The 11549-nt window shown below is 34.4% G+C and overlaps 1 protein-coding gene across 3 annotated transcripts in view; it reads right to left on the bottom strand.

The window, feature by feature from the left end:
- The window catches only part of LOC149771599 (uncharacterized), a 114104-nt gene extending 103420 nt beyond the window's left edge, over nucleotides 1-10684 (bottom strand). The window contains exons 1-3 of one of the 3 annotated variants that reach the window (XM_089948282.1): nucleotides 8971-10684; nucleotides 7232-7303; nucleotides 4626-4647 (exon numbers count right to left, since the gene is read on the bottom strand). In XM_089948282.1, the coding sequence (XP_089804408.1) occupies nucleotides 7293-7303; nucleotides 8971-9331 (372 nt within the window). In that variant the 5' untranslated portion in view covers nucleotides 9332-10684 and the 3' untranslated portion in view covers nucleotides 4626-4647; nucleotides 7232-7292. The remainder of the gene's footprint in view (nucleotides 1-4625; nucleotides 4648-7231; nucleotides 7304-8970) is intronic. The other 2 variants (XM_089948283.1, XM_089948280.1) reach the window with 2 other exon arrangements.
- Nucleotides 10685-11549: the final 865 nt, after the last annotated feature.

Below are 11549 nucleotides of genomic sequence, written 5' to 3' on the forward strand. Positions count from 1 at the left end.
GATGTTGTTCTCGTCAACAATGTGTTTGTGTTTAAGCATATTTTAATGAATACAGTATGTGAAGGTGTCACCATGATCATATGTGATGAACAGATTTGGGAGAAAGTCCCGACATGATCATGTTTAACTTCTTTAATACTTTTCCTATAAAGAACTTTATTCAATGTTACGTTTGTATTGCATCCGAATGTTATTTGCGTTGAAAATCATAGGAATATATACGCGCAAACAATAGGCAGCATTGACTGCAAAAGTACATCCTACAGTGTGTATTGGTTTCAAATGGACAATTAAGTCCTATTCTTTTCAAGAAGTCAAAATAAAGTTTTTGTAGAAATGCGTCAGTTTTGTTAATGATGGTAATTCAATTTCGTCTGGAGTACCATATACGACAACCCATGAATATTAGAAATAATTCAAAAGGCATGAAAACTGGTCTGATTGTGGATGATTGCTCTTAACCGGTTCATGCTGACGAAAATTGCAGTAACAAAAATGATGTTGAATCCAAATAATGACTTTGACCTAGTTTGACTTTGTTGTTATATGTATTTAATATGCTCCTAGTTGTTTTGTTATATTAGAGCTAAAAAAAATTTATACGCGAACAAATATCATTTCTGTATTGTTAGTACCTTAAAAAGAACCTAACATTATCGGATTTTTGAAGAACAACCTAACAGTATCTGATTTTTGAAGAAATATATTTTGGATGAAATTTGTATCAAAGACTTTACAAAAGAAAACGTTTATCACAAAGAGTGATTATTTCTGACGAGCTTCATTGAAAAGACACAATGCAAGAAATGTAAAATTTAAGAGCATAACAAAACGGATAATGAGGAGGTCACATGACTGTGAATTTATATCTTTAATATCAAAAGGAACATCAAATTTACAACCCTTTCAATTTTCTACGTGACAAATTAATACTCAGTCTGTGTTATACGATTTATCCAACATTGATCGAGAAAAAAATGTGTTGCTATTAACAATGCATATTTAACGCTACAAAACTGACTCTTTAAAAATGGTAAATTAATGTTGAATTTAATGTATGAACAACGAGACATCTTCCCGTGGAACAGTTAAAACTATGATTAAATGATTCCTTTAGAAACGAAAAGTTGGCGCAAAAAGAAGTCAAACTATGGAACATAATAAAGCTTCGCTTCGTCAAAAAGAACTAAACATATGTCTTAGCATATGAATCATCGCAGCTTAATATGAATGATTGATTATTCTTGATCTTAGTTCTGCGAAGCAATTCATTAGACCTAGTGTTAACAAATTATCAAACTTTTTGTCATATATCACAATTATTTAACCATATTAGAAATTTTTTATCGTTAATATCTTTGTTACGTATAGAAATGTAGAGATGGATGAACATTTAGCATCTAAATTGCAAATACTGAAATTTTTGCTTGTCAGGAAGAAAGCAAAGTCAAATAAGTCTAAAAGGTAAAGAAATGCCTTGATATACAGCGTCTAGTAGATATTTTTTGAGAATTTTGTTATGACAGGTATGAGGGTGGGGTGCAAAATAAATATTCAGAAATGAACATTTTAGTATTTTAGGAATAATGAAAATGTAACTTGCATCGGAATAATCTAAAGAAGTCATTGATGTTTAATATGGTGTCAATACTTCCGATTGATATGTTTCTCTGTTTGGGGCATCGGGGTGGAAAGAAACGAACTTTTTGATTTTCGTTCTGTTATTTCAGGAGGGCTCCTCTCACGTGGAATCTAATTTTGTTAACATACTCCTCAATGTAACACCTTCTGAATCCTCCCCTAATAAAGAAGCTCTTGGCATACGAAGGTGCAATTTTTGTACCACATGCAGTTCCATCAATAAATAAAAAGTGTTGATTGTTGAATATAGCATTGGTACACTTGAGAAAGTGTGCTTAAAGTTTGACCAAATAGAACGCCGGAGGAGAAGGATAAATCGACTATCCTGTGTTTCCTTGCAAGACTTGATACCTGCCACATGTGCTATGATGGTTTGCAAGAAATATAAATCCAATGTGACGCGGAGAGTGATATTTAGAAGTTTAGTAGTGTCTGATGTTTTGTTAAGTGGTATCTGGCGTATTTGAAAGTCCGATGATGATTATCTACGAATTCAAACATATTTTTCAGTTGGATAGTTGCTTCCGAAAATGGTTGGTTTACCTTCTTTATGTATTTTATGGAGTAAATAAAATCTTCCTGGTTTGGCTTCAGCTAGTTGGAGGAAAGTTAACATTTTCGCATTTATGTGCATTGTGGTATGAATGTCTCGTTATGCCCGAAAATTTCTGCTTGTTCAGCTCTTCGGCGGTGTCTGAATTTTAAAATCTCTCGTTCAAATGTTGCATGTTCGCCTCAGAGATGTTGTCAGGGATATTCATGACAATAACACATGACTTGTTGGCTGTTGGCTTCCTGACAATATTTTCCCTCGCACGCAGTTTGCAGCATCATTCTCAGTGATGGCCTTTTCTACCGGGTTAAACTGTTAATTTTGGTATGGCTTAGTTCATGAGAATTTATGTAATTTTTCATTCGAAATGACTGGTTTATGAACTTTACTATGGGTGGAACATAATCGCTTTTGGGCGGAATCTGTTCGAATCATCTCTAGCGACACTGGAATAACAAATAGCGTCCTAAACAAACTATGAAATGACACATCGATGTGCAAACACAAGAAATATAATGACAAGCTAAATCACCTTAAATGGAATTGGATGCTGTCATTTTAAGTGATTCTTATGTAATATGAAATATTATGTTTCCGAATATATTATTGTCTTAAGCAAGAAAATGTTTGCACGACCCACATACTCAAACGTTTAAATTCTCGATATTGATGACTTTTGCATACAATATGGCTGGTCATATTATTTTTTAATACGTGCATCTTGAGGATTGAAGCGTTATAAATTTAAGATTCAGCTAACGATCAACAACGGCAAAATGTGTACGGCATAGCTGTATAAAATAGGAAGCCTCGATTTGAAACGTACCTAAAATAAAAAATCAACTTCGCAGTTCTTATATTTCGGTGAGTGCACAGAATCTTACACTTTTAGACCTATCGGGGATCATTTTTTGCAATTGGTATTAACGGCTAACAAAAGTCTGTCTGAAAACGTTGCTTGCATTGACATATCTTAGGCTCAGGAACTCAAGGTGACGCTTTTGTGAAGAAGAAATATGTGAAATAGATGCAAAAGTAAATGTTATTTCCATGATTGATTTATACATTTCTACACGTCAGACCACAATTAACATTCTTGAGAGAGTACTAAATGTATTGTGAGTACAGAGCAAAAAAAGAGAAAATGTATGATTATATTCTAATGTTAACCGGTTTGCAAGAGATCGTGTAATGGCATGAAAAAGTCGAGAGGAAAATGATATTCACAGAACTGGTGAGCAAATATGGTCAAATTTAACTAATTAAGAAACTCAGTCTCACGGTCACGTGGACACAAGAGCCATGACATACTGTGCATCAAATGCTTTGATAGACTGATAGCCTCCTTGAGTATATGATCAAGCTAGTGTGTATATTAAATGCTTTGATAGACTGATAGCCTCCTTGATTATATGATCAAGCTAGTGTGTATATTAAATGCTTTGATAGACTGAAAGCCTCCTTGATTATATGATCAAGCTAGTGTGTATATTAAATGCTTTGATAGACTGATAGCCTCCTTGATTATATGATCAAGCTAGTGTGTATATTAAATGCTTTGATACAGTGAAAGCCTCCTTGATTATATGATCAAGCTAGTGTGTATATTAAATGCTTTGATAGACTGATAGCCTCCTTGAGTATATAATCAAGCTAGTGTGTATATTAAATGCTTTGATAGACTTAAAGCCTCCTTGATTATATCATCAAGCTAGTGTGTATATTAAATGCTTTGATAGACTGATAGCCTCCTTGAGTATATGATCAAGCTAGTGTGTATATTAAATGCTTTGATAGACTGATAGCCTCTTTGAGTATATGATCAAGCTAGTGTGTATATTAAATGCTTTGATAGACTGAAAGCCTCCTTGAGTATATGATCAAGCTAGTGTGTATATTAAATGCTTTGATAGACTGATAGCCTCCTTGAGTATATAATCAAGCTAGTGTGTATATTAAATGCTTTGATAGACTGAAAGCCTCCTTGATTATACCATCAAGCTAGTGTGTATATTAAATGCTTTGATAGACTGATAGCCTCCTTGAGTATATAATCAAGCTAGTGTGTATATTAAATGCTTTGATAGACTGATAGCCTCCTTGATTATATGATCAAGCTAGTGTGTATATTAAATGCTTTGATAGACTGAAAGCCTCCTTGATTATATCATCAAGCTAGTGTGTATATTAAATGCTTTGATAGACTGAAAGCCTCCTTGAGTATATGATCAAGCTAGTGTGTATATTAAATGCTTTGATAGACTGATAGCCTCCTTGAGTATATCATCAAGCTAGTGTGTATATTAAATGCTTTGATAGACTGATAGCCTCCTTGAGTATATCATCAAGCTAGTGTGTATATTAAATGCTTTGATAGACTGAAAGCCTCCTTGAGTATATGATCAGGCTAGTGTGTATATTAAATGCATACCTGTCCAAAGTGTTGTATGCATCTGAAACGAAATATCACAACATCATTATTTCTCTAATTCAGTGGAATATCTTGTAACATGAGTCTGATTTGGCATACCTGACGTTGAATGACTAAGACAAAATAAATAAATAGCAATACTGCTTAAAGGTTTGTTAGAGCGCGATTACGACCCTCAGACAATATATATGTTACTTAATCTTATAATGTTCTGTGTATCTCCTACAGTGAGGCAGAACGCAGATTCTGATTTTGAAGTCGAATTGAGATTGGACGAGCAAGCACCTGTCTAATAACATTTCCATAAATAACGTGCTCGTCATCGCTGCACTTGAAACGAAAGCTAAAGGATATTATAATTTATTGATAAAATCAAGTTTAACACTCTAAGGAAAGCCAGTTCTGAAGAAAAAAACATTCGGATCATTATAAGTCTCCAAAAACTGCACCAGGTGCTATTGTAAAGCAGCATTATTCTACGTAGGCTATTATCTAGCAGTTGTAAATATCCATCACTGAACACGAGAGAGAATGGATAATACCCAGACAGTTTTATTTAAAAGTAAGACAAGTAAGATAGTCAACCAGCAACAACAGTTAATGATTGACGTCTACAAAGATAATCATGCACTTATGGTAGTGGAGAAATCATTGCATGCATGGAATACATATTGTTCAGATAAGATAAGATAGGATAAGATAAAGTACGCACAGACACGAAAATATCCAATGAATTTATTTCGCGTTTGCATGATTTAAGCAACAAGTTGTTATAATTTCATTACATAAATCTTTAGGATATTAAAAAACCATTATTTACAAGACTAGCATAGTTACAGTGAGACATAACTCACGTCAGAGACCAAATGTAGCAATTAAATACTTAAAGAGAGACACTGTTAAAAGAGAATATTTTGTTTACGTATTTCAAATGAGGCACATATCAGAATGGAAAGCTTACGAAGATGTATATTAAGCATATACATGAATAAACGCTTAGTCTATAGGTATCTTAAAAGAAAACATTGGTCTGAGACAATGTAATTAATTGGAAGGCAAGAGGCGTTACATGGCAAGACAAAAGAAGACACGTGCATCAGTTGTGATCAAGGCATGTGACTTTAGGGTTGGAATGGATTACCTAATTAAAACGTTATGTATATTTGATGACGTAGAGGATTTCAATCAAAGAGCCCAGTGACAATGCTACCCTTCAGTGAACGTTCCAACCCAATGATCTGGACCAAAACTGTAAACTAGAAACCGGCTTATAAAAGATATCTTGAGAAATGTAATGATTATGATTTTGAAACAAAACAAGTTTACCGAGGAGAGTTGTACAGGAAATTAAAAATATATCATCACACGAATGGCTCAAGAAACGCACATTTGTATGGCTTAGTAGACTACACGAGTGAGCATCGTAACAATTTATGTGGCTGTTCAAAACATTAAATGTGCGCTAAACATAAATCTGAACCTTCACAATGTTTCTAATGGATCAAATGAAGTAAACATTTCCACCATCGCATGCTCCAATTGGATAGAAGATTATGAATCGCGATATGTCTTAGAGCATCTCAAAAACAATGCTGCGAGAAGGTTATTCTAGATAATTTTACCAGAATGAAGCTGATCCAGTTCAGATCACAAAGAAGCAAAACAAAACAGATAGGTTGAAATGGCGTTAAGGTATATAATTTATCGGGCCAAATTTCACATTGGAAGATCCAAATCTAAATTCAAAAGTCCGGCATTGGAGAAATCCAAGCAAAGGCCAAAACTTGTGATTCAAGGAATTTTAAGAATTAGAAGGTGAAGTTTTGTATCAAAACAAATAGGTGAACTTGAACGTGGCAGACAGCTTATTTACCTCTCTGCCTTGAAAATGCGAGGAACAAATATAATTGCTACTCGTAAAGCCCATGCCTGTTATTGAAAAGTGCAGGAATCATTACATATTAGATTTGTCATAACAAACAAGATATTCCTTAACATCCCATGGAAGCGAACAAGCCAATCCACGCAAATAAGAGCTTCTTGTAACTTACCTTGTCAAGTGAACGTTAAAAGGCACATTTGTTATGGAGGAAATGTGGAGGAAATGTGTCTGGCACTGCAATTATTGTTATGCTGTTCCGTGTTTTTATGGAGTAACCCTACAGGTTTTGTGGCAACGTTTCTTTGACAGCTACCGTGTTATCGGTCTAGTGTTTAGAGTTTCATATCACAATAAACATAGGTGTATTACAAGATACTTAATTTTAAACAAAATACCCTATCGATGAAGTATCAGCACAGTTATTTCCTAATTTACAAGATGCTGCTGAAATCATGTTCTCTCTGCTCCAATATAAATAATAATAATAATAATAATAATAAAGAAATAATACTAATGTATTATTATTATTTATTATTATTATTATTATTATTATTGCTGCAATGTAATATAATTCTGAAATTTTCAAACTTCAATATTATATATATCTTGAACCACTATTATGCAAAGTGGTCAAGGTACTTATTAGTTTATCTGGCAAGAAAAAGGTACATGCCATGTATAACTAATGAAAACGAAGTAAGGAACAATTGAACGCCTGCATTACCTTTATGTTTCTTAACATTTGTTGAAATCCGGAGTAGTCGTTCCTTTTAGTGATGACCATTTTAATTGGTCTCTACAATTAGAAGAGGACAGAACAACATATGCAGTACTAATTCACTTGTTTACCAACATACGGTAAAAAAATGTCTTACATACCTAATGCTTACTTAGTAATAGTCGGCAAGTATTGTCAAGAGATTTAATTGAAAATATTTGTTAAATTTCCTATTACACTTAAATAATAAGAATCGTTTAACAAAATCTGAAATATTCATGAAAGATTTACCAAAATATAATCCACCCTAAATTATAATTGTTGAACAAAACATTAATAAACGTCCTGAGACCTGGTATTTGTATAGAATCAAGAACCTCTAAGTGAGGCAAAGAATCCTGGTTTTGCTGCAGAAATAGACTAGAACAGTTTTACAAATATACAGTGCATATACAGCTGCATATATGGAAATCAAAACAATATAGCCTCAAGAAGAAGAGATCAGACTTTACAACAGCCATTTAAAGTCGGTACTGTTGTGCGGCTGCAAGAGGTGGGGAGTAAGGAAGACATAATAAACTCATTCCAAATAACTGCCTTCGTAAAATCTGCAATATATATTGGCCGAACAAGATCTTCAATGCAAACCTATTTGAAAAGACGGGATGTAACAAAATTTCCGTGGAGATCTAGTTGCGTAGGGTCAAATGGCTCGAGGACGTAATGAGGATGCCCCAAGAATGGGGTAGTCCTCAGATGGACACTAACTGGTAAGCGCAAATGCGGACGGCCTAAGAAAACACGGCGAAAGACATCGATGACCGAGTTTGAAGAGATTGGCCTTTCCTGGGGTAAGGCAGAAGCCATTGTTCAAGAGTGACCTAGATAGTGGAAGATAATTTCATCCTTATGTCCCAGACGGGATGAAGAGGGCTAACTAACTATATACAGCAGCACTGCAACTACATTTACTAGTACAACTACTTGGTTTTAATACTATGTATATGAAATGTTGCTTCAAACAATATAATGAAACATGTCAGTGACACATGTCATGATCGATAACTGGTTTCTATTAATTGTTATTCATGGTATTGCAATAAATCTTAAAAACATCAACATTACGAAAATGTACATTTTCAGCCATGTTACCTCAGCTATATATGGTTTAATGCATGTATCTATTGCTAAATAATACAGGAATCATAGTTTGTACTGGCTTGTAGGATGAAATAATGTGCATCTTTTTTATTTATACTAGAGTGGTAGAAAGCCTTATGGCAGGTCAGTTGTTACTAATTTAGTGACCATCTTTAAATAAATCATCATCACCATCGTCATTATCAGTCCCCAGCTATGATTATTTCTGCTTCAAGTAGTACAAAAAGTTATATTGGTTTCTATATCAAACTCAGTTCTGGGAAGCATTTGTACTGTACCTAGACTGTTCCAGTATTGGGAATAATAACACTGGTCGTACTGGTAGCAGAAGTGGTAGAAGTCGTAGCATTAGTAGATAGAATATAATAATAATAATAATAATAATATAAGAAGGTAGAGAACAGTGGAGAGTAAAATGCGAGCAAAATAGAATAAATAATGACACGTTGGAAAAACTAGGACAACGATCCTAATAATAATAATAATAGTAAGTACCCACGCTTGCCAATCATCATCATTATCATCAGCTCTCAAATAAATGCATATTGGTTTCAGAATTATTTCTGTATGTCAAAGATACTTACCTAATTCATCAATATCCTTTGACATATACAAGGACACGGCAACTAAGGCTACACTGATCATGAACAAAATCCCTGATACCAGAACAACCACTCTGGCGACTCGTCTCCTTTCTTTCTCTTTCTGAACAAGTTTTTCTAGTTCCTCAACATCCGACTGGCTCACCGGCGCCAAGAAAAATTCATCGGTATCTTCTATTTGTGAAGACAGAACTTCAATTTTATCCAAATCTCCATCACTCATGGCTTCCTCAAAACTACTGTTATAAGTAATGACCAGCATTTCACTTCGGACCCTTCCGTTCGATGGTTGTGCTTGGCGCATTTCTCCAAAAGTAGATCTTTCCGTCTCAGCAAAAGACATGGAGTGAAAAATTGACCGTTATGGTGAATCTACATTTACATCCCTATTTTACATTCTCACCTGCATCACATTGTGATTTCCATTCCAGCAGTAAATATTTTAGATATTGTACTTACAAAGAATAGTTGCGTCTTATTGCACCTGGTTTCCAACAGCAGAAAGTCTGGATTTGTATATTTCCTGCTGAATTTCATTCCATAACTTCAGCAGCATGTGTCACAATGCTTTTTATCAGTAACAACAATCAGGCTTACAAAAACGTTCTATTTCTTTAGAAACCAAGGATTGGACTCATAACGTGTTGGATAATAAATTAATACATCAAACACACTGCCGTATATAAGACTCTTTCAATCGTAACTATGCTTATAAAAGTACCAGATGTCTTAGCCGATATACGCTCGTGAAATCACTTTATTAAATATCAGAGACAAATTTCGTGCTTTCCAAAACTATAAAGAACAAGATAGAATAACTAATATTAATGTGGATTGAGAGTAATTTGTGATTACAGAGACTACTAAATTCACGACGAAGAAAAATCTATGATTCTCCCGAAATGTTGACTCAATATTAATGCCTTGAAAGTGATATTTGAAGCGAAATGCATTCTGCTGAATTCATGTGTCTTTCAAAAATGTATATTTATCGATTTTAGGCAGGAACATACATGCATCAAATCACTTTGTAACTTCCAGCAGATTAAACAACGCTGTCTTAAATGTTCGTGCAAATTAACAGTCCATAGTCGATATCCATAGTCCCTATTAAGTTGTTTACAACTGATTGTTCCACTGATTGGTCACTGAGAATTTGAATTTTACGAGCTTAAGTAATTCGCCCTCTTTTCTCCATACAGTCACATCACGGATTGAAACTCTGTTCAGATTATGATTAAGGAGCATTCCTAGGCTGGTTATATTTTTTTTCTGATACTAGATAAACTCTTGAACAGCGAATACGTATACTACACCAACAAATAACGGAAAAGCTATATCCCAAAAAATATACAAATTTTCTTCTTCTTCAAATTGCCAAACATAACACAGCAATGAAGACATTTGTCCATCTTATCATCCAAATATTTATTGTAGAGCAGCGAAAAGGCTCCCGTGCAATGGTAAAATCAGTGATTATTGTCTTCGAAATTGCATTTTACGAATGTAAGCATCATGGAAGCCGCAACACTTGCTGAGTGTTTTATACGTGCAACTCAGTGCCCTATTGCTCTATCTTCAGCTAATGACAGCGCGTTTGCTTTGAATCAAAGGTTTCGCTAACGAATGTGTGACGTAAAATCAGTGCCACAGAAGGCTATAGCGAAGGCTTCACTAGGCACTTTCTAGTGCATGCCAGAACATCATTATTAACGTACTGAAAGCTTACCAAGTTCAGCCTCAATGAGAGGAATTTATAAATGTTATACATCCTTTAGAGGCTTGTTATGAAATTAACTCCTATAATTCCTATGGTTCTGGAGTAACGTTCTCACCTTTTTATCGATTATGATTTACTAGAAGTATCTTCGTACATTTCAAGAACCTCACAGTTAATACAAAATGACAATAATAGTAATACTATATCGACCACTGCCATTTGCTTAAGTGATAACATTTCAAGTAAAATAATGCCACGTATCGAGTTACTTGGAATATTTTATCTCACAATCAACGTTGATGTGACTTGGAACAGCTGGACTCAGTGAGCAAATTCCGACTTCTTGGCGTGGGAGGCACCTGTAACAAGCAATCAATGGTTAATATGAATCGACTCCTCATCTGGTTTTAGGATGTTGTGCTTCCACATTTACTAGTTTTAAAATGTAGTGTTATTCAGTGATGTTTTTTTATGACTGATTTTCAACGTTCTTGAATGTATGTAAGATCGCCATAAACTCAGTAAGTTCTAGAGATACAATTTTCAAACAAATCTCCAATTCCTGAAATACCCTCAAACACGTTCCAAGGATACAATCTTGAAATAAAATTCAAATCCCTGATACATCCTCAACAAGTTCTAGGAACATAAGTTTGAAACAAAATTCGAATTCCTGAAATAAGAGGTAAGGATCTTATTGGACGTTTGCTTCAAATTCCCAGACATCTCAAATAGTTCGACATGAAAAATCTTCTACTCAGTCAGTATATATCAGTTGCTTGTAAAATGCGCACCAAATTTCCAAGCTTGATTGCAGCCAACAGCAAAAAAGTCAGCGAAC

The sequence above is a fragment of the Sinohyriopsis cumingii genome, unplaced genomic scaffold (assembly GCF_028554795.1).
Source record: "Sinohyriopsis cumingii isolate HCF-2022 unplaced genomic scaffold, ASM2855479v2 utg001752l, whole genome shotgun sequence".
NCBI classification, from domain to species: Eukaryota; Metazoa; Mollusca; class Bivalvia; order Unionida; family Unionidae; genus Sinohyriopsis; species Sinohyriopsis cumingii.